The following is a 23,519-nucleotide window of genomic DNA, read 5'->3' on the forward strand; positions in this document are numbered from 1 at the left end:
TTATCTTTTTATTGAAAACATAGTGTCATTAGGTGAGAGTGGTTTGCCCCATGGCAGACCACTGTTGTAGTGCGAGTGCGAGTGTGTGTGTGTGTGTGTGTGTGTGTGTGTGTGTGTGTGTGTGTGTGTGTGTGTGTGTGTACGCATGCGACTACCTGCTTGTGCATTCACATTTTGAATGTAGGAGGATGTGTGTGTGCGCTCAGGGGCAGATTAGTAGTTCTTACTTTACAAATACCTTGCCCTAGTTTGCTTGTGTGTGTGTGTGCGTGTGTGTGTGTGTGTGTGTGTGTGTGCGTGTGCGTGTGCGTGCCCAGACAGATTTAAATCATCTTTCAGATTCGTGGTCGTCCATTATCAAAATATTTATGAAAACCTTGTTGAAGACGCAATGCCAGGAAGCTGCCACAGTGATAATCCTAAACATTCAGATATCTATCCGACCTCTTAACGTTACGTGATTGTATCGTGGCCCAAACTGTGACTACAGCATTTTAGTGAATTTAGATGCCCTTATTTTCCACATCTGTGACTCCCTCCTCCTCCCCCCTCCCTTCCGATCTGCCCATTCAGACTGGGGGGTTTAAGGGAAGCCATGCGAGAATGTTAACAAAAGATCACAGAGCATCGCGCGCCTCTCCTGCACCTGCGTGGACGTGCTCAGTCACCTACTCAGCACTCTCCAGTTAATGACTTGTCTGTGTGAGAATCACCAGCATCCAAACATAGCTCTCCTCATGCCGGGAGCTCAACCGCCTTTTGAAAACAAACTCCAGGCCCGGCCTATTATCATGTTGGGGGGAGGGGCTCTCCAAGAAATATTTTCAAACCATCTTAAAAAGCCACTACCGAAATGCATGCAGCAATTTTGTAATAACAGTCACACCAACAAAACTCTTAAGCCCAAAACGCACAGGGAGCTAAACTTGACGTGCGTCATTTGATGCCCCTATAGCGCACCGCAAGCATCAGATCTGAAATGTAGGCTATACACCACAGAGTGACGGAACCATCAGTATTTTGGGGGAAAGGCCACTAATTTATATGTAATCAGGCACAATTGACATTAAAAAAAAGTTGTTATACCGTAGTTTTGAGCCCCTGTCATTCAGAGGCTGTTGGATCATCCTACCTGTCTGCCGTGCAGAGGGGGAGAAAAAAAAGGCAGCGCTGCGGGAGAAAATGATGCAATCATTCTGTCCAAACTCGCACCAATCTAATCTCATAATGACATCCAGGGATAGGCTATATTTTGCTAGCCGATGCGTTTAGAACATTATTCTCACTTTGTTCTTGCTAGTGTAGCGTATTAATGCCTGCTGTATTTAAAGCCCCAATCAGTAATTTTTTTGAAATGTTTTACTGTAATATAAGATCTTTTTAGTCATAGGACATGGTAGATTGACTTGTAATAGGGAGACTCTCGCCTTTATTTATCCCACACCGCCCTCCATTGGCCAGCCCTGGGACTAAGCAGTTTGCTGCCAGCGTCCCGAGGCAAGATGCGCGCATGCCCTCTACAGCGGCAGCGTTGTGTTCCTGGAAACCAGGAAGTAACTCGATTCGGATTTGCTACGAAAATGATGTTTCACGGACAACTATGGATTATTATTTCATCACGTGGTGAGTACCCGATGTCACAACATGTACATAGAGCTTTCTGGCGCTGTGTTTCGTTGACTTTGAACGGCGATATCGTTATCGATACTATTGCACGCAGAGGGCGCAGTTTCTCCAATAGCAAAACTTGGAAAAGTTGCTGAATGGGGCTTTAAACTGCCGTGAGATTTGTTTGAGGAGCATATCGAGACAGACAGGGATGGAAGTGTGCCAGAGAGGGAGGGGGGGGGCAGCTCAGAGCACTTTGGTCGCTGCTGGAACCTCAGTTGACGCTCCAAAATCCAAACAGGTTGGGAGTGAGATCTCTCATACAACATCTCTGACTACAGCACATTTATACAGTATATCAACTATTCTGAAGATGGTTGGGGGCGTCTGGTAGCCTGGTAAACCAGCCCGTCACGTGTGGTATGTTGGTCTTGGTCTTTGCACTAGCGCCTCCTCTGGCCGGTCGTGGGCGTCTGTTTGTGGGGAGGGGAACCGGGGGCGAATAGCGTGATCCTCCCACGCTCTATGAAACCCCTCGCTGTCAGGTGAAAAGAAGTGGCTGGCGAGTGCACATGTATCAGAGGGAGCACATGCTAGTCTACAGCTCTATCCAGATCAGAAGAGGGCATGGAGTAATGTCTGGGGACAGCAGTGGGGATTTGGCCAAGTACAATTGGGGAGGAAAAAACGTATCTGAGGCACGGAAACTTTCTAGTAACACATGCACGTAAAAAAAAAAAGAAACTTGCATCACACAAACGTCTATACCTCAACGCATGTCTGGAAACAACTTAGGCTCTTGTTGGATGGCTTATACCCACCTGAACCTCTTCAACAGGCGACAGATGGGTCTGCCAAGTTGCATTTGCAACAGCTAAGCGTGCTTGACAAAAATTTCCTCATTCAATTTTGAGCGAGTAAAAGGAGTTTGTCCCTGAAATTGCGACTTCTAATCCTGCTGTCTCTCTGAGACAACTCCCAGGTGAGGAGAATTGGACCTGGCACTTTTTGCGGAGACGCCCAGGTCTTTTTAAAGGGATATTTGAGATGCTCTTGGTGCATCACGTTATGTTTGGAACCCTGAGCAGATTGCACCAGAGGCAGCCTGCAGGCAAAAAGACTCAACTGGTTTGGTATGACGGAAAGAATATGAAGTTCTGGGTTTGACTGAAAATAGAGAGACAATTTTTTTAAACAGCTGACAAGATGAGGAAGATACTGGAACATAGGTCATCGAAGTTCAGGGCTTTTTCGATTATAGATTTAAAAAAATCTCCCTGTGATGAAAGTGTTGGATCCCATTTAGCATTCGTTCTGTTGTTAAAATGATTGATTGATTGATTGATTGATTGAGTTCTTTATTGATAATGAACAACAGTATATACATATATACATACACAGGCCCACCATTATCAAAAGGATAAAAAACGCAATAAAGCTAACAGCTTATTTCCATTGCGGTCCTTAAGATGACTGTGATAAAATGTGCACTGGTGTGTGTATGCCTGGATGTGTGTAAGTGTATGACAGTATGAGTGCATAGTACCCCATGCACTTGTCAGAGTCTGCGGGTAACGCGTGGGTGTGCCTGCCACGCAGGGGGGAGGATAACATGGGGAAGTAAGGCACAGTGAATAATCAATAAAAATAAGCATAAAATAAAGTAAAAGACAATGAGTGAAATAGCCTGATGATGTAAGTAGACATTACTGACAGTGACAGAGTTGTTACATATTTAATTTTTTCATTTTTTTTTTACAATATTTTGCTAACCACCATGAAGCAGAAGCTGTGTTATCCTCTGTACAGTCTACTGTATGTTCTCCTTCCTTCACAAAGCCACAAAATGTTGGAATCCTAAGTATGGGTTGTGTGATTTATTTTTCTTTTCTTTTCATTGCAGTCTCAAAAGACGTCAGAATCCACATTGGATAAAGAACTGGCGGCGACCTCAAACTATCCAATCAGAGAATAGTTGACATTTTCTGGGAAACGGAAGGTCAGATCGCGATGCCTATGAAAAAGCTATATGTATTTTTTACACCCCGAATCCAACGCCGCCGTCCCCGAGTCTCTACGAGTTACGGTTGCGGAGATACGTCCGCCCTGCCTGCAGGACTACAGGAGAGAGATAGAGGACAGGAGATACGTCCGCCCTGCCTGCAGGACTACAGGAGAGAGATAGAGGACAGCGGGGGCGGTTGGGGGTTCCAAGTCACTGACCAAACACTCTATTTCAGTGATTGCTGTCAGAATATAGAGCCATTTAACACTTATTTGAACACAAAAACATCGCTGAATGCAGCTTTAATTGCACACTCATACACATGCAGAGCGAGTTGTGTGTGTGCCGTGCGTGTGAGCGCACACGCGCGCGCGCGCGCGTCAGTCTCTCGCGCAAGTGGGAGCAGTCATTCTACTTTTTCTTTAATCTCCCAGAAGCTCAGAAACTGGAAACTTTCTGTCAAAAGAGAGACAGTCAATCAGAGCGTCGACTAGATGAGGAAGCTATTTACAATGGAGGCAGGCAGCCATGCAGAGTTATTCATGATGTGAACCAGGCTAGAAAGTAGGCCAGCCCAAAACAACAAGACACAGCCAGGTGAGAGAAGGACTGCAAATCCCTCTCATCCATTATTGAAGGGCCTCCTCTAACGGGCCAGAGAGCATCGTAATTGTTACTTACTGAATCAAGTCGCTGTGTGCATTCATATAGTACTTAACCATAGCATACTATTAAATTGCCTTTGCATTAAGTATATCCCTGGTGGGGTGTAATTATGATAATTATTCTCAACAGCTTTTTTTTTGTCTAAGTGGAGAAGACCTGCCGTTTGTTATGGCTGCTGGATGTTGGGATTTGACTTGTCGATGAGATGTAAAAAAAAAAATCACCGGGCAATCGTTTTGATTCCTGATGAGGATGTTAATAAATCATCGCTGCTGCTGCGGCTAAAAATAGAGCGTTGCCGAGCGGGTTGTGAAATGGACTTCATCATGTATTTATTGATGTTAAAGAAACAGGAGTTAATTATGGATGTTCTGCGACCAGCTAAACGTTTCGTGTGGCGGGTGAGACGGGCCACAGATGTGGGTCAAGCTCATACAGGAGGCGCACATTGGGAGGAAACAACAACTTGTGTCAGTGATAAGAGCGTAGACAGTAAGACAAATGATGTGGATTGGAGTGTGTGTGTGCGTGTGTGTGTGTGTGTGTGCGTGTGTGTGCGTGCGTGTGTGTGTGTGTGTGTGTGTGCGTGTGCGTGCGCGCCTGTGTCAGCAGGAGTGCAAACACATGTGTTTTGGTGTGTATGGTTTTGCTTTGTGTGGGACGAGTGCACGAATCCTCATTGTGCGCCTGCTGCTCCCGAATCAACTCCTCCTGCACGGTCAATAAATCAGTTGTGATAGGGTCAGCGTTGCAGTGTATAAGGTATCAGAATCTCGTTAAGCGCTCATTCCAACGGTGTTTTTTTTTTTAGTCGCTTGCACCAAACTCCATAGTGTTGCCATGGCTACAAGACACGTTACCGACGACTAACCAAACATAGAGAACATAGCAAAGGGTTGCAGATTGTCTCCTGATTAGACACGACAAAGCGTGTTTTCTACCGCAGGCTTTGATCAAACTGTCCCCAATATCAAATCACAAATACTGTGTAAATTGATGGCAGCAACACCTGGAACACGCACAGCAATTCCACTCTGCTCCGTGTAGCGAGGGACACAGAACGGAGCGCTCCGCCAGCCGCTTAATACGAGCATTGTGATATTCATATGGTTATTAATGCATGGTGCGCCAGCTAGATCACTGCCTCTGATGTCGCTCCACAGAGAGAGACAGAAGGGGAGGGGGGTAGAGAGAGGAAGAAAGAGTAGAGGGGGGAGAGAGAGAGAGAGAGAGCGAGAGAGGCAATTGAGCATATTATCATGTTGATGACATTGGGTGTTTGAATGATTGGCGGAGATCGGAAGACAAAGGCATGACTGGCATGCAGATGATGCTGCGTGTATAATGGCGGGAATTAGCATCGGCGGTGGTATTTTATTATGTTTATTTATTTATAAAAATGTTTTTTATGCAAATGGTGACATTTCTTCCTCTCGCTGATTCAGGGAGCGTCTCGCTGCTATGCAGATGATACAGTGTGGCTAATGTGTTTACACTGTATCCTCTTCCCATACGCATTACCAGTGGCTGACTGAGAACCATGAGCGCCATGATACGCTGTCAAGTGCATTAGATGGGTGGATTCGGTGGTCTATAACTACTCTTGAAACGGTGACGTCCCCCCCTACAAGTGGTTCTTTCTCTTCTAAGACCTTGAGCAAAACAAGCTCTAGGCTGAATTACCGGCTTCCAAAATGGCCTTTTTAAAAATCTATGCAAACCTAAATGATAGCGATCGACTCTTATGTAAGCGCAGAGTTTTAAGCTAGCAATGTGAAAGGCAAAGCGGTTATGTAACTTATGAGAGAAGGAATGTCGTTTATGAAAGCACTCAACAGAATGTACCTGCTTATTCCTCACATGAATGAGCAATCTTATGAGCGATCTTAAACCACTTGTCAGTAGGGGTGGGGGGGGGGGGGAAATCGATACACCATAGTATCGCGATATTTTGCCTGATGATATTGTATCGATATTTGGATGCCAAGTATCGATATTTTATTATGTAATGTGCAAATAAACGGTTTGCTATTACAGTACTAGAATAATAGAATCAATTGCTTTTTCAATTGATTCTCTCTCCTTGACAATGTTGCTGCAATAAAATGGTTGAAGTCAGATGAACAGACTGGAAAATTGATCTTATATAAACCAGATGTTGACACAGTTTTCCTTTGGGGACATAATTTGCAGTTGAAAAAGTAAGAAATCACAATATATCGAAATATCGCAATATTCAATATATCGCAATACTAGCATATCGCAATACTATCGTATCGTGACTCAAGTATCGTTTTAGTATCGTATCGTGGGCATCTGGTGATTCCCACCCATACTTGTCACAGTAAGAGCCGTTCACAGGCGACTCAAACGCTGCCAGAGCTGCGGAGAGAAAAGGCGAGCCTTCCCGTATGCTGCACTGTGTGTGTGTGTGTTCATCTACTGTCTGGAGCTGTAATTTACATAGAAAACGACCTGGCTACAGTAATGTTCATAAAGTGATAGTAGTGAGTAGTTTATGGTCATAAACGGGTTAAGAGAAAACCGATAAACACACCTAGGTTTCTGGCCAATAATCGGTCTTCTCTCTGCATGTATACAGCATAACCAGCTTTCTTTCGGGTTTATACATCTGCGCATGTACACGTTGCGGGAGAGAGAGGCAGCTGGAGACGCGCGCTGCTCACTCACTCACTCACTCACTGGGCCCTTTCTGCTTCTTCTCCCCGGCCATGGCGCACCACAGCCGGCTTGATGAGATGAAGGTGAGCAGCACGGAGCTCCTGCAACAGGCGTTTTTCCCGACCTGCTGCCTCCCCGTTGCTGCACTGCTATGTTGTAATGTGGATACAGGAGATGACGAATATTTGTCTCGAATTGCGAATAGAACGATGCATTAATAAAACGCATTGGACTCAGTGTGCAAGCCGTGATCTGTGTGTGACGATTTTTTTCAGATGACGGATTAAAAAGATGTATACGAACAAAACGTAGCCTACTCAGCTGTTCAAAACACAAGTTATCCGCCACTAAAGACCTTAATTCTCTCCATTTTCTGACAGCTATTTAAATTCAGTTGGGTCAAGATCTGTATCGTTCATGTTATTTGACGTGCTTCAGTCACCTGCCTGTCTCTTTGCTCTATGCTTGGTAAAGTTGGAAATATATGACAGATAGATTCACACTTCCAAAGCGACGCCTCCCTAGTTAGACAACGAGATACAAACTAATTTTCACCTAAACCATCCTCCGAGCCGGACAAAGAAGTAATGAAAATGTGATTTATTTTGTTGTTTTATTGCGGAATTACCGCTGGCTTCTGGAGAGAAATCCGACTAATTGACTGAATCATGTAAACCCGGGTTTTTCCTATTGTCGGATTATTGTTTGCATGTAAACGCACTCAGTGTAGTCCATCAATCTAGCCCAGGGGTTCCCCTAACTTTTCAGACCAAGTATCACTATGTACCGAACCAAATTTCACATTGCGGATACCAGCAATGGTTTCCCGATAAAATAATATTGGATTTAACCGTGCAATAGTATCAGAAAGGCTAAATAACAACATACTGGTTCAACATGAACACACACACACCTGCCAACATTGGGCTGTGAAAAAGAGGACCCCTTTGAAAATGTTTTTTCCCCTCACCAAAATTTAGCCTAAATTTGGAGCATTATTTAGCTACATTCCTGACAAGCTAGCATTACATGGTTGGTACCAATCGAAGCCGTAGGTCCTCTAGTTTCATATGCTACCTGAAACGTCACCCTGGCTTTAAAACTGAGCCCGCTACAGCCTCTGAAATTAGATGTTCAAAATCGTGATATTTCCCAGATATTGTGATATTCCCGAAAATCTGCCCAATTCTACTTCTCAGTGTCATGTGTATATGTGAAAACTGTTGTCTGTACTGTTTTTTGTTTTTTGTTGCAATTCTCTGGTGGACCACCAGGCGGAGCCCCACGGACCACCACAATTTGGGAACCAATGATCTAGCCAATGGTCCAAGTGGAGACCCTGGGAGGAAAGAGGCCATGTGGGGACATTTGGATTTGCTGCTGACCTTGCGAGGCAGCTGGATTTGCACGAGATCATGAGGTCACAATCACGTGACAAATCCATCTTGCCACGCTCCAATCTATTGGCTTGAATCCGAACCCCAATCAGCATCCTATAAGGCAGCTATGGGCGGCGGGCTTTGGCATGATTCATCCAATCACCTGCCAGGTATTTTTTTGAAAGTGCCTGCCCCTTTTGAAACGGTTTCCCGACGACTCGTTCCCAGATGGTTATGTGAAAACAAACCTTCTGGCAGTGTCAGGTTATGGTGATGCTACTGCTGTCATTCATACGCACAAATCCTATTGGCTGAGTAGCTGCGGGTCAGGGTTTAATGAACGCTGTTGGATGATGTCTGACACAGAAGATATCCAGGCCACCTATGGATCAAAGTGTGAGAATGCTCTTAGTCATTTTCTCATTCTCTTCAGCTGAACTTCCAGGTCTGAAGCGACTGGATACCAGCAGAAAATAAACATGCCTACCAACAGCGTAGGAGGAGGGCACTTTATGTTTGATGTCTTAAAGGCACAGAGTGTGCCTCAGATGTGATGTTTAAGGAGCAGGATTGTATGTATGTGCCGTATGTATGTATGTATGTATGTATGTATGTATGTATGTATGTATGTAAGTATGTATGTATGTTATGTAATGTATGTATGTATGTATGTATGTATGTATGTATGTATGTATGTATGTATGTATGTATGTATGTAAGTATGTATGTATGTTATGTAATGTATGTATGTATATACTTGGCATGCACTTTCTGTCAGAAAGGTGTCTCGCTTTAAATATGCTTAATATGCTTCCCCCCCCCCACAATCAACTCTAAATCCAACTCTAATAACATTACTGTCAAACCGATAAAAGTTGTGTTTTTATTATTTTTGAAGATTAATTTTAGATTTACGATATGAATTGTTTATCAAATAATAATACAATTTAATGGAATGTAATTTCATATAACATCAACATTACATTTTGGCCCACAGCCCTCCATCCAGATTGTTTGGCCTTCATAGGAAATAATTTGTCTACGCTCTTGACCAAAGGACAATGACTACTGTAATCAAAGTAAAGTTGTTGTTGTTGTTGTTGTTGTTGGCAGGATGCTGAGGTATTGTTACCGGGCGATGGTTATTATTAGCTTGTGCCTCATCACTGTCTCCACAGCAGTGTGATGATGAGTACTAATTGGCTTCAGATGTTTAGCCATAATGGCTCTGATTTGTTCCTGATTTCCTCTGTGTTGAAAATGCTCCTCCAGTCTTGTTCTCTCTCGTTGTCTGACTTACAGAGCTGTCAGATAAGATAGTGTGCCTGATACCAACGGGTTTGCCCAGCTGTAATATCTTCACTGCTATATTATTCTATCTGTTCCATAAATGACCGGTTTCCCTTATCTTTGTTCCCTTCCAGTTGTACATCCAGACCACCACCCTGACCATCTCCATGAACCTCAGTGCCTCAGTAGCACTGGGCATGCTCTACATGCCCAAGGTGTACGTCATCATCTTCCACCCGGAGCTCAACGTCCAGAAGAGGAAGCGTAGCTTCAAAGCTGTGGTCACCGCTGCCACCATGTCATCACGCCTGTCGCAGAAGGCCAGCAGCGAGAGGCCCAACGGGGAGGCCAAGACCGAGCTGTGTGAGAACCCCCCCGCTGACCCCATGAGTAAGTCTCCCTGCCAAATACTGAGAACCCCCCCGCTGACCCCATGAGTAAGTCTCCCTGCCAAATACTGAGAACCCCCCCGCTGACCCCATGAGTAAGTCTCCCTGCCAAATACTGAGAACCCCCCCCCCCCCCCCGCTGACCCCATGAGTAAGTCTCCCTGCCAAATACTGAGAACCCCCCCCCCCCGCTGACCCCATGAGTAAGTCTCCCTGCCAAATACTGAGAACCCCCCCGCTGACCCCATGAGTAAGTCTCCCTGCCAAATACTGAGAACCCCCCCCCCGCTGACCCCATGAGTAAGTCTCCCTGCCAAATACTGAGAACCCCCCCGCTGACCCCGTGAGTAAGTCACCCTGCCAAATACTGAGAACCCCCCCGCTGACCCCATGAGTAAGTCTCCCTGCCAAATACTGAGAACCCCCCCCCCGCTGACCCCATGAGTAAGTCTCCCTGCCAAATACTGAGAACCCCCCCGCTGACCCCATGAGTAAAGCCTGGATTATGCTTGACGCTTTGGCCGGCCGCACGGAAATGAGAGACACGGAATCCGACGAGGAAACGTGTGGAGCTTGTATACTCTGTGTGGGTTTCTGCAGGCGGAATTGAGCGCGAGTCTTGAAAACTCCACTTTGTTCCCCCAGCCGCGTCCGCGTCCGCGTCCGCGTAGTTACAAAATTCGGCGTGCGCACGGCCGCTCGAAAACCGTCCGCACGGAGCCTTGCGGAGGGCGTGTCTGCTGATTTGACGTCACTTTTCCGCACGGACACTCGCGTTCCTCGCTGATGCGGAAAGCATAATGAGACCTTAAGTCTCCCTGCCAAATACTGAGCACCCCCCCCCCGCTGACCCCATGAGTAAGTCTCCCTGCCAAATACTGAGAACCCCCCCCCCGCTGACCCCATGAGTAAGTCTCCCTGCCAAATACTGAGAACCCCCCCGCTGACCCCATGAGTAAGTCACCCTGCCAAATACTGAGAACCCCCCCCACTGACCCCATGAGTAAGTCTCCCTGCCAAATACTGAGAACCCCCCCCCCCCGCTGACCCCATGAGTAAGTCTCCCTGCCAAATACTGAGAACCCCCCCCGCTGACCCCATGAGTAAGTCTCCCTGCCAAATACTGAGAACCCCCCCGCTGACCCCATGAGTAAGTCTCCCTGCCAAATACTGAGAACCCCCCCGCTGACCCCATGAGTAAGTCTCCCTGCCAAATACTGAGAACCCCCCCCCCCACTGACCCCATGAGTAAGTCTCCCTGCCAAATACTGAGAACCCCCCCGCTGACCCCATGAGTAAGTCTCCCTGCCAAATACTGAGAACCCCCCCCTGCTGACCCCATGAGTAAGTCTCCCTGCCAAATACTGAGAACCCCCCCCCCGCTGACCCCATGAGTAAGTCACCCTGCCAAATACTGAGAACCCCCCCCCGCTGACCCCATGAGTAAGTCTCCCTGCCAAATACTGAGAACCGCCCCGTTGACCCCATGAGTAAGTCACCCTGCCAAATACTGAGACAATCACAAGCGTGACAAAAGACCCATTTTACATTAAAAAAAGGTTTGAGCTTCTTCTCCCCCCCCCCCCTTCCCCAACAAGAACGTGTAGCGCCTTGTAGCACCCATTAATGTCATAATTTCCTGGAGATCTAATAACGCCCGAAAATGTAATAACTTAACTTGATCAAACATTTTAGTTGTGTATAAAGTACTCGAAAACCATACTTGTAAGTAAAAGTAAAGATATCTTCCCAGAAAAAGACTTGGGTAAAAGTCAAAGTCACTCATTAGAATATTACTTGGGTAAAAGTCTTAAAGTACTTGATATTTTCTGTACTTAATGCCTACCCCACACTACAGGATAATTTGCAAGATTATGGTCAAGATTCCCCCCTCCCGATTTTCTCGGGGGTGCTCCCGATTTGAAGCGCGTCGGGCAGATAATCTTCCCAAAAGATCCTGTAGTGTGTGGGGTTCAAAGATTCACAATCGGTAAGACTGCCTCTTCCCGATTGTGAATCGTGCATATCTAACATGTTAGATATTTACAACCCGACAGGCGATTGCATCTTGAGCAGAGAGCCAGTAGTAGCTGCGTTTCCATTACAGTTTTTCGCAAAATAATCTGGTCCGCCCGCAGCCCCGCACAGAAACAAAGAAGAGGAAATTGTCCTCGAGGTGAAATACCCGTGCGTCTTTGAACGGGACGGAAAACTAATGCTATACTGCAAAGCATGTAGCCTACACGGAAAAGTGAGTCAAATCAGCAGACGCCCCCTCCTCCACAAGGCACCTGTGCAGACGGTTTTCGCCTGGCCGTGCACAGTAGGCCTACACCCCGAATGGACGCGGCTGTCCGCGCAAATAGCCTATTAGTTAAACAAATCCTTTCAGTGCAAATGCATTATAAAAACAAAAAATAAGATTTGTTTAGAAAACGAAATGACACAAATGTATTATTATTATTATTATTATTATTATCATTATTACTACTACTACACCCGGTGCGCACACTGAATAGGCATTTTAAAAGTTAACGTCGAGCCCTGCTTCCAAGGTGAATCTTCTGCATAATCTTCTAGTGTGTGGGGTTGCGTTTGAACAGACGCGATTGTGTGTGTGTCCCAAGATTGAAATGTTAAAAAATCGGCTCTCTCTGTCCTGTAGTGTGTGGGGTCTCAAGATTTTTATAATCTTCAAGGATTTGAAAATCCTGTAGTGTGGGGTAGGCATAAGTATCAAAAGTAATTTTCTGATATTAAATGTACTTAAGTATTGAAAGTAAAAAGTACAAGTAAATGCTGCAAAAAAAAATCAAGCAAAAGACATGCCTGGGCTTGAGTGGAAGTCTATTTCTTCTTCTTGACTTTTATAGCCGCTGGCAAACAACGTTATGTTGCATTACAGCCACCAAATGGAATGGCGTGTGGATCGTGATTAACGTAACTTGCAATCTAGGAGCACTGATTTGCCAAACCTGATCGCTTGCAGGCTACGCAATTTCTTCTGATTTTACTTTGTAACTAAGATGCTTGGGGGAAATGTAGTGGAGTAAAAGTATCCATTTTATTTAGGAAATGTAGTGGAGTAAAAGTGAAAGTTGACAGAAATATAAATACTCAAGTAAAGTACAGATACTCAGAAAAAATACTTAAGTACAGTACTTAAGTATTTATACTTAATTACATTACACCACTATAAAACCCAATACTCATCAGTATAAATGGGAGCTGGGGCTCTGTCTGTCTGTTTGTCTGTCTGTCTGTCCCACTGATGACATAATCAGTGATGTCATAAATCCCACTGATGACATCATCAGTGATGTGATCAGCACATCACACCACACAGCGCCCGAGCTGCAAATGCGAGCTGCAGGGCCAGCTCGGCGAGCTGCAGGACAGGCGAACCCGCACGGCGGGCGAGCCTAGCAATCGAGCTTGCGCAGCGGCCGATTCTACGCACGCTCGATTCCTAGTGTAACAAATTCACCAATAATGTCATAAAACGTCCTGACTGATATCGTAATAACATTCAGTACAGTCGGTTAAATTGCAGACTTTTGAGCACCACACAGCCATGCACATGGGCAGAAACTCCAGGACCTGCAACTACATCCTTATTGCGTGGGTGATGGACTACCTCCTTGGGAGACCATTGCAGGCTTCTGAGCAGCACTGGGGAGCCCAGGTAACTGCTCCCTAAACCTCCCTCACCTGCCTCATAAAAACAGGTGTTATTACATTTCCAGGAAATTATGACATGAATTGGTGCTGCTCACGTTACACCCCTATGACTGTATGTAATATCCTCTTTTAAAGCTCTGAATGCAAAGATCGCTACCAAAAAAAATCTCACCTATCAGCTTTTCCATGTTAGGTCCAAGTTATGCATCAGAGTTAGTCACATTGGCCACGATGAAGGCTGAGAAAGCCACCATCGTATGTATGTACTGTACGCACATGAATTTCATATGAGCTCTTTGTGAGTCACACTGACTACAGTCGGCTCAGTGACTGTAGTCTGTTTCTCCAAGAATGAGTTGATTTATAGATATGAAGCCATGATGACACAGAGCAGGAAGAGACCAGGGAGCTGAGAGCTCCATATCTTTTTCTCTACAGCGGAAGTTTCGATTTGGTCTTAAATATCTTCATATTTTCCCTACAATCTTAGGGGTGAGTGACATGTCTTTCTAAATCTTCCCTCCTCTGCTTAGATTGTTCCATTCTAGTCGTTTAATTAGGTGACATCGTGCGTAGAGAGTTTGCAGCGTGTCGTTGTTATCTCCCCCCCCCCCCCCCTGATGTACTGCATGGTTTAGACCTTTAGCCCGAGTGAGCAGCAGTAAGCAGCAGAGAACACGGGGGCCTTTTGCTCTGTGAAGAGATGTTTTTAAGAAGCACGGCCGTGTCGAACGCAAGAGAGGAGATAATCTGTCTCTGGCTGTGTGTTGTTCACACACCAGCCTTCATCTGAAACAGTACGCACGATCCCGTTAGAAAAGATAATTCTGGGTATTACCACTAGAGTGGGGATGTAGTGGGGAGTCGGGTCAGTGATCTACAGTAGTGTGTAAAGTGGTAGTGTGTGTAGAGTGGTAGTGTGTGTAGAGTGGTAGAGTGGTAGTGTGTGTAGAGTGGTAGTGTGTGTAAAGTGGTAGTGTGTGTAGAGTGGTAGTGTGTGTAGAGTGGTAGTGTGTGTAGAGTGGTAGTGTGTGTAGAGTGGTAGTGTGTGTAGAGTAGTAGTGTGTGTAGAGTGGTAGTGTGTGTAGAATGGTAGTATGTGTAGAATGGTAGTGTGTGTAGAATGGTAGTGTGTGTAGAGTAGTAGTGTGTGTAGAGTGGTAGTGTGTGTAGAGTGGTAGTGTGTGTAGAATGGTAGTATGTGTAGAGTGGTAGTGTGTGTAGAGTGGTAGTGTGTGTAGAGGTAGTGTGTGTAGAGTAGTAGTATGTGTAGAATGGTAGTGTGTGTAGAGTAGTAGTGTGTGTAGAGTGGTAGTATGTGTAGAGTGGTAGTGTGTGTAGAGTGGTAGTGTGTGTAGTGTGTGTAGTGTGTGTAGAGTGGTAGTATGTGTAGAATGGTAGTGTGTGTAGAATGGTAGTATGTGTAGAATGGTAGTATGTGTAGAATGGTAGTGTGTGTAGAGTGGTAGTGTGTGTAGAATGGTAGTGTGTGTAGAGTGGTAGTGTGTGTAGTGTGTGTAGAATGGTAGTATGTGTAGAGTGGTAGTGTGTGTAGTGTGTGTAGAATGGTAGTATGTGTAGTGTGTGTAGAATGGTAGTATGTGTAGAATGGTAGTGTGTGTAGAATGGTAGTATGTGTAGAATGGTAGTGTGTGTGTAGAGTGGTAGTATGTGTAGAGTGGTAGTGTGTGTAGAGTGGTAGTGTGTGTAGAGTAGTAGTGTGTGTAGAGTGGTAGTATGTGTAGAGTAGTAGTGTGTGTAGAGTGGTAGTGTGTGTAGAATGGTAGTATGTGTAGAATGGTAGTGTGTGTAGAATGGTAGTGTGTGTAGAGTGGTAGTATGTGTAGAATGGTAGTGTGTGTAGAATGGTAGTATGTGTAGAATGGTAGTGTGTGTAGAGTGGTAGTATGTGTAGAGTAGTAGTGTGTGTAGAGTGGTAGTATGTGTAGAGTGGTAGTATGTGTAGAATGGTAGTATGTGTAGAGTGGTAGTGTGTGTAGAATGGTAGTGTGTGTAGAATGGTAGTGTGTGTAGAATGGTAGTATGTGTAGAGTGGTAGTGTGTGTAGAGTGGTAGTGTGTGTAGAATGGTAGTATGTGTAAAGTGGTAGTGTGTGTAGAGTGGTAGTGTGTGTAAAGTGGTAGTGTGTGTAGAGTGGTAGTGTGTGTAGAGTGGTAGTGTGTGTAGAGTGGTAGTGTGTGTAGAGTGGTAGAGTGTGTAGAGTGGTAGTGTGTGTAGAGTGGTAGTGTGTGTAGAGTGGTAGTGTGTGTAGTGTGTGTAGAGTGGTAGTGTGTGTAGAGTGGTAGTGTGTGTAGAATGGTAGTATGTGTAGAGTGGTAGTGTGTGTAGAGTGGTAGTGTGTGTAGAGTGGTAGTGTGTGTAGAATGGTAGTGTGTGTAGAGTGGTAGTGTGTGTAGAATGGTAGTATGTGTAGAGTGGTAGTGTGTGTAGAATGGTAGTATGTGTAGAGTGGTAGTGTGTGTAGAATGGTAGTATGTGTAGAGTGGTAGTGTGTGTAGAATGGTAGTGTGTGTAGAATGGTAGTATGTGTAGAGTGGTAGTGTGTGTAGAATGGTAGTATGTGTAGAGTGGTAGTATGTGTAGAATGGTAGTGTGTGTAGAGTGGTAGTGTGTGTAGAATGGTAGTATGTGTAGAGTGGTAGTGTGTGTAGAGTGGTAGAGTGTGTAGAGTGGTAGTGTGTGTAGAGTGGTAGTATGTGTAGAGTGGTAGTGTGTGTAGAGTGGTAGTATGTGTAGAGTGGTAGTGTGTGTAGAGTGGTAGTGTGTGTAGAATGGTAGTATGTGTAGAGTGGTAGTGTGTGTAGAATGGTAGTGTGTGTAGAGTGGTAGTGTGTGTAGAGTGGTAGTGTGTGTAGAATGGTAGTATGTGTAGAATGGTAGTGTGTGTAGAGTGGTAGTGTGTGTAGAGTGGTAGTGTGTGTAGAGTGGTAGTGTGTGTAGAGTGGTAGAGTGTGTAGAGTGGTAGTGTGTGTAGAGTGGTAGTATGTGTAGAGTGGTAGTGTGTGTAGAGTGGTAGTGTGTGTAGAGTGGTAGTGTGTGTAGAGGTAGTGTGTGTAGAGTGGTAGAGTGTGTAGAGTGGTAGTGTGTGTAGAATGGTAGTATGTGTAGAGGTAGTGTGTGTAGAGTAGTAGTATGTGTAGAATGGTAGTGTGTGTAGAGTAGTAGTGTGTGTAGAGTGGTAGTATGTGTAGAGTGGTAGTGTGTGTAGAGTGGTAGTGTGTGTAGTGTGTGTAGTGTGTGTAGAGTGGTAGTGTGTGTAGAGTAGTAGTATGTGTAGAATGGTAGTGTGTGTAGAGTGGTAGTGTGTGTAGAGTGTGTAGTGTGTGTAGAGTGGTAGTGTGTGTAGAGTGGTAGTGTGTGTAGTGTGTGTAGAGTGGTAGTGTGTGTAGAGTGGTAGTGTGTGTGTGTAGAGTGGTAGTGTGTGTAGAGTGGTAGTGTGTGTGTAGAGTGGTAGTGTGTGTAGAGTGGTAGTGTGTGTAGAGTGGTAGTGTGTGTAGAGTGGTAGAGTGTGTAGAGTGGTAGTGTGTGTAGAGTGGTAGTGTGTGTAGAGTGGTAGAGTGTGTAGAGTGGTAGTGTGTGTAGAGTGGTAGAGTGTGTAGAGTGGTAGTGTGTGTAGAGTGGTAGTGTGTGTAGAGTGGTAGTGTGTGTAGAGTGGTAGTGTGTGTAGAGTGGTAGTGTGTGTAGAGTAGTAGTGTGTGTAGAGTGGTAGAGTGTGTAGAGTGGTAGTGTGTGTAGAGTGGTAGTGTGTGTAGAGTGGTAGTGTGTGTAGTGTGTGTAGAGTGGTAGTGTGTGTAGAGTGGTAGTGTGTGTAGAGTGGTAGAGTGTGTAGAGTGGTAGTGTGTGTAGAGTGGTAGTGTGTGTAGAATGGTAGTGTGTGTAGAGTGGTGGTGTGTGTAGAGTGGTAGTGTGTGTAGAGTGGTAGTGTGTGTAGTGTGTGTAGTGTGTGTAGAGTGGTAGTGTGTGTAGAGTGGTAGTGTGTGTAGAGTGGTAGAGTGTGTAGAGTGGTAGTGTGTGTAGAGTGGTAGTGTGTGTAGAGTGGTAGTGTGTGTAGTGTGTGTAGAGTGGTAGTGTGTGTAGAGTGGTAGTGTGTGTAGAGTGGTAGAGTGTGTAGAGTGGTAGTGTGTGTAGAGTGGTAGAGTGTGTAGAGTGGTAGTGTGTGTAGAGTGGTAGTGTGTGTAGAGTGGTAGTGTGTGTAGAGTGGTAGTGTGTGTAGTGTGTGTAGAGTGGTAGTGTGTGTAGAGTGGTAGAGTGTGTAGAGTGGTAGTGTGTGTAGTGTGTGTAGAGTGGTAGTGTGTGTAGAGTGGTAGTGTGTGTAGAGTGGTGGTGTGTGTAGAGTGGTAGTGTGTGTAGAGTGGTAGTGTGTGTAGAGTGGTAGTGTGTGTAGAGTGGTAGAGTGTGTAGAGTGGTAGTGTGTGTAGTGTGTGTAGAGTGGTAGAGTGTGTAGAGTGGTAGTGTGTGTAGAGTGGTAGAGTGTGTAGAGTGGTAGTGTGTGTAGAGTGGTAGTGTGTGTAGAGTGGTAGTGTGTGTAGAGTGGTAGTGTGTGTAGTGTGTGTAGAGTGGTAGAGTGTGTAGAGTGGTAGTGTGTGTAGAGTGGTAGAGTGTGTAGAGTGGTAGTGTGTGTAGAGTGGTAGTGTGTGTAGAGTGGTAGTGTGTGTAGAGTGGTAGTGTGTGTAGAGTGGTGGTGTGTGTAGAGTGGTAGAGTGTGTGTAGAGTGGTAGTGTGTGTAGAGTGGTAGAGTGTGTAGAGTGGTAGTGTGTGTAGAGTGGTAGTGTGTGTAGAGTGGTAGTGTGTGTAGAGTGGTAGTGTGTGTAGTGTGTGTAGAGTGGTAGTGTGTGTAGAGTGGTAGTGTGTGTAGAGTGGTAGTGTGTGTAGAGTGGTAGTGTGTGTAGAGTGGTAGTGTGTGTAGAGTAGGTAGTGTGTGTAGAGTGGTAGTGTGTGTAGAGTGGTAGTGTGTGTAGTGTGTGTAGAGTGGTAGTGTGTGTAGAGTGGTAGTGTGTGTAGAGTGGTAGTGTGTGTAGTGTGTGTAGAGTGGTAGTGTGTGTAGAGTGGTAGTGTGTGTAGTGTGTGTAGAGTGGTAGTGTGTGTAGAGTGGTAGAGTGTGTAGAGTGGTAGTGTGTGTAGAGTGGTAGTGTGTGTAGAGTGGTAGTGTGTGTAGAGTGGTAGTGTGTGTAGTGTGTGTAGAGTGGTAGAGTGTGTAGAGTGGTAGTGTGTGTAGAGTGGTAGAGTGTGTAGAGTGGTAGTGTGTGTAGAGTGGTAGTGTGTGTAGAGTGGTAGTGTGTGTAGAGTGGTAGTGTGTGTAGAGTGGTAGTGTGTGTAGAGTGGTAGTGTGTGTAGTGTGTGTAGAGTGGTAGAGTGTGTAGAGTGGTAGTGTGTGTAGAGTGGTAGTGTGTGTAGAGTGGTAGTGTGTGTAGAGTGGTAGTGTGTGTAGAGTGGTAGTGTGTGTAGAGTGGTAGTGTGTGTAGTGTGTGTAGTGTGTAGAGTGTGTAGAGTGGTAGTGTGTGTAGAGTGGTAGTGTGTGTAGAGTGGTAGTGTGTGTAGAGTGGTAGTGTGTGTAGAGTGGTAGTGTGTGTAGAGTGGTAGTGTGTGTAGAGTGGTAGTGTGTGTAGAGTGGTAGAGTGTGTAGAATGGTAGTGTGTGTAGAATGGTAGTGTGTGTAGAGTGGTGTGTGTGTAGAGTGGTAGTGTGTGTAGAGTGGTGGTGTGTGTAGAGTGGTAGTGTGTGTAGAGTGGTAGTGTGTGTAGAGTGGTAGTGTGTGTAGAGTGGTAGTGTGTGTAGAGTGGTAGTGTGTGTAGAGTGGTAGTGTGTGTAGAGGTAGTTGTGTAGAGTGGTAGTGTGTGTAGAGTGGTAGTGTGTGTAGAATGGTAGTATGTGTAGAGTGGTAGTGTGTGTAGAGTGGTAGTAGTGTGTAGAGTGGTAGTGTGTGTAGAGTGGTAGTATGTGTAGAGTGGTAGTGTGTGTAGATGGTAGTATGTGTAGAGTGGTAGTGTGTGTAGATTGGTAGTGTGTGTAGAATGGTAGTATGTGTAGAGTGGTAGTGTGTGTAGAGTGGTAGTATGTGTAGAGTGGTAGTGTGTGTAGAATGGTAGTGTGTGTAGAGTGGTAGTGTGTGTAGAATGGTAGTATGTGTAGAGTGGTAGTGTGTGTAGAGTGGTAGAGTGTGTAGAGTGGTAGTGTGTGTAGAGTGGTAGTATGTGTAGAGTGGTAGTGTGTGTAGAGTGGTAGTATGTGTAGAGTGGTAGTGTGTGTAGAGTGGTAGTGTGTGTAGAATGGTAGTATGTGTAGAGTGGTAGTGTGTGTAGAATGGTAGTGTGTGTAGAGTGGTAGTGTGTGTAGAATGGTAGTATGTGTAGAGTGGTAGTGTGTGTAGAGTGGTAGAGTGTGTAGAGTGGTAGTGTGTGTAGAGTGGTAGAGTGTGTAGAGTGGTAGTGTGTGTAGAGTGGTAGTATGTGTAGAGTGGTAGTGTGTGTAGAGTGGTAGTGTGTGTAGAGTGGTAGTGTGTGTAGAGGTAGTGTGTGTAGAGTGGTAGAGTGTGTAGAGTGGTAGTGTGTGTAGAGTGGTAGTGTGTGTAGAGGTAGTGTGTGTAGAGTAGTAGTATGTGTAGAATGGTAGTGTGTGTAGAGTAGTAGTGTGTGTAGAATGGTAGTGTAGTGTGTGTAGAGTGGTTGTGTGTGTAGAGGTAGTGTGTGTAGAGTGGTAGTGTGTGTAGAGTGGTAGTGTGTGTAGAGTGGTAGTGTGTGTAGAGTGGTAGTGTGTGTAGAGTGGTTGTGTGTGTGAGTGGTAGTGTGTGTAGTGTGTGTAGTGTGTGTAGAGTGGTAGTGTGTGTAGAGGTAGTAGTGTGTGTAGAGTGGTAGTGTGTGTAGAGTGGTAGTGTGTGTAGAGTGTGTAGTGTGTGTAGAGTGGTAGTGTGTGTAGTGTGGGTAGTGTGTGTAGTGTGTGTAGAGTGGGTAGTGTGTGTTGAGTGGGTGTGTGTGTGTTGAGTGGTAGTGTGTGTAGAGTGGTAGTGTGTGTGTAGAGTGGTAGTGTGTGTAGGTGGTAGTGTGTGTAGAGTGGTAGTGTGTGGTAGAGTGGTAGTGTGTGTAGAGTGGTAGTGTGTGTGTAGAGTGGTAGTGTGTGTAGAGTGGTAGTGTGTGTAGAGTGGTAGTGTGTGTAGAGTGGTAGGGTGTGTAGAGTGGTAGTGTGTGTGAGTGGTAGTGTGTGTAGAGTGGTAGTGTGTGTAGAGTGGTAGTGTGTGTAGAGTGGTAGTGTGTGTAGAGTTGTAGTGTGTGTAGAGTGGTAGTGTGTGTAGAGTGGTTATGTGTGTAGAGTGGTTGTGTGTGTAGAGTGGTAGTGTGTGTAGGTGTGTGTGAGTGGTGGTAGTGTGTGTAGTGTGGTAGTGTGTGTAGAGTGGTAGTGTGTGTAGAGTGGTAGTGTGTGTAGAGTGGTAGTGTGTGTAGAGTGGTAGTGTGTGTAGAGTGGTGGTGTGGGTAGAGTGGTAGTGTGTGTAGAGTGGTAGTGTGTGTAGTGTGTGTTGTGTGTGTAGAGTGGTAGTGTGTGTAGAGTGGTAGTGTGTGTAGAGTGGTAGAGTGTGTAGAGTGGTAGTGTGTGTAGAGTGGTAGTGTGTGTAGAGTGGTAGTGTGTGTAGTGTGTGTAGAGTGGTAGTGTGTGTAGAGTGGTAGTGTGTGTAGAGTGGTAGGTGTGTAGAGTGGTAGTGTGTGTAGAGTGGTAGAGTGTGTAGAGTGGTAGTGTGTGTAGGTGGTAGTGTGTGTAGAGTGGTAGTGTGTTGTAGGTGGTAGTGTGTGTAGAGTGGTGAGTGTGGTGGTAGTGTGTGTAGAGTGGTAGTGTGTGTAGAGTGGTAGAGTGTGTAGAGTGGTAGTGTGTGTAGTGTGTGTGAGTGGTAGTGTGTGTAGAGTGGTAGTGTGTGTAGAGTGGTGGTGTGGTGTAGAGTGGTAGTGTGTGTAGAGTGGTAGTGTGTGTAGGTGGTAGTGTGTTGTAGAGTGGTAGTGTGTGTAGAGTGGTGTGTGTGTAGTGTGTGTGTGGTTAGTGTGTGTGAGTGGTAGTGTGTGTAGAGTGGTAGTGTGTGTAGAGTGGTAGTGTGTGTGGAGTGTTGTGGTTGTGGTGGTGTGTGTGGTAGGTGGTAGTGTGTGTGGTGGGTGTGGTGTGTAGTGTGTGTAGAGTGGTAGTGTGTGTTGAGTGGTAGTGTGTGTAGAGTGGTAGTGTGTGTAGAGTGGTAGTGTGTGTAGAGTGGTAGTGTGTGTAGAGTGGTAGTGTGTGTAGAGTGTAGTGTGTGTAGAGTGGTAGTGTGTGTAGAGTGGTAGAGTGTGTAGAGTGGTAGTGTGTGTAGAGTGTAGTGTGTGTAGAGTGGTAGTGTGTGTAGAGTGGTAGTGTGTGTAGAGTGGTAGTGTGTGTAGAGTGGTAGGTGTGGTGGTAGTGTGTGTAGAGTGGTAGTGTGTGTAGAGTGGTAGTGTGTGTAGAGTGGTAGTGTGTGTAGAGTGGTAGTGTGTGTAGAGTGGTAGTGTGTGTAGGTGTAGTGTAGTGTGTGTAGAGTGGTAGTGTGTGTAGAGTGGTAGTGTGTGTTGTGTGTGTAGAGTGGTAGTGTGTGTAGAGTGGTAGTGTGTGTAGAGTGGTAGTGTGTGTAGTGTGGTAGTGTGGTAGTGTGTGTAGTGTGGTAGTGTGTGTAGTGTGTGTAGAGTGGTAGTGTGTGTAGAGTGGTAGTGTGTGTAGAGTGGTAGTGTGTGTAGAGTGGTAGTGTGTGTAGAGTGGTAGTGTGTGTAGAGTGGTAGTGTGTGTAGAGTGGTAGTGTGTGTAGAGTGGTAGTGTGTGTAGAGTGGTAGTGTGTGTAGAGTGGTAGTGTGTGTAGAGTGGTAGTGTGTGTAGTGGTGTGTAGAGTGGTAGTGTGTGTAGAGTGGTAGTGTGTGTAGAGTGTAGAGTGTGTAGAGTGGTAGTGTGTGTAGAGTGGTGTGTGTGTAGAGTGGTAGTGTGTGGGTAGTGTGTGTAGAGTGGTAGTGTGTGTAGAGTGGAGTGTGTGTAGGTGGTAGGTGGGTGTGTAGAGTGGTAGTGTGGTAGAGTGGTAGAGTGTGTAGAGTGGTAGTGTGTGTAGAGTGGTAGTGTGTGTAGGTGGTTGTGTGTGTAGAGTGGTGTGTGTGTAGGTGGTGTGTGTGTGGAGTGGTAGTGTGTGTTGTGTGTGTTGAGTGGTAGTGTGTGTAGAGTGGTTGTGTGTGTGGTGGTGTGTGTGTGTGGTGTGGTGTTGGTGGTGTGAGTGGTTGTGTGTGTAGAGTGGTGGGTGTAGGTGTAGTGTGTGTAGAGTGGTAGTGTGTGTAGAGTGGTAGTGTGTGTAGAGTGGTAGTGTGTGTAGAGTGGTAGAGTGTGTAGAGTGGTAGAGTGTGTAGAATGGTAGTGTGTGTAGAGTGGTGGTGTGTGTAGAGTGGTAGTGTGTGTAGAGCCTGTGCTAGTCTATAACTCTGCCCGGATCGGCAGAGGGGGCGGAGCAATGGCCAGGACAGCTTGGCAGGGGGAATTGTCAAGTACTGTAGACCCTTTTCACGGGGGCCATTTTGTAAACACAAGTGCAAGCAAAACACTAATGAGGGTTTCCAACTTCCATGATTGTAAGTTGGAAACCCTCGTTAGTGTTTTGCTTGCACCTGTGTTGTTTACCCTGCCTCCACTACTTCCTGCAATTAGTACAGCTTCTTTATTTCCTGTCATCACTATTGGATGAACTGATTAATGTCAGGTGTGCTGCAGTCACAACAATGATCAGGCACACCTGATCAATCAGTTCATCCAATAGTGTAGGACAGGAAATAAAGAAGCTGTACT

At 45.7% G+C, this 23,519-nt stretch overlaps 1 protein-coding gene across 1 annotated transcript in view; it reads left to right on the plus strand.

Moving 5' to 3' along the window:
* Positions 1 to 23,519, plus strand: part of LOC310781344 (metabotropic glutamate receptor 7-like) — a gene marked incomplete at both ends in the record, with an annotated part of 109,307 nt that overhangs the window by 75,025 nt on the left and 10,763 nt on the right. The window contains one exon of the mRNA XM_083641956.1: positions 9,765 to 10,020. Coding sequence (XP_083498082.1) covers positions 9,765 to 10,020 — 256 coding nt within the window. The remainder of the gene's footprint in view (positions 1 to 9,764; positions 10,021 to 23,519) is intronic.

The sequence above is a fragment of the Poromitra crassiceps genome, assembly GCF_964638095.1.
Source record: "Poromitra crassiceps genome assembly, chromosome: 8".
In the NCBI taxonomy this organism is placed as follows: Eukaryota; Metazoa; Chordata; class Actinopteri; order Beryciformes; family Melamphaidae; genus Poromitra; species Poromitra crassiceps.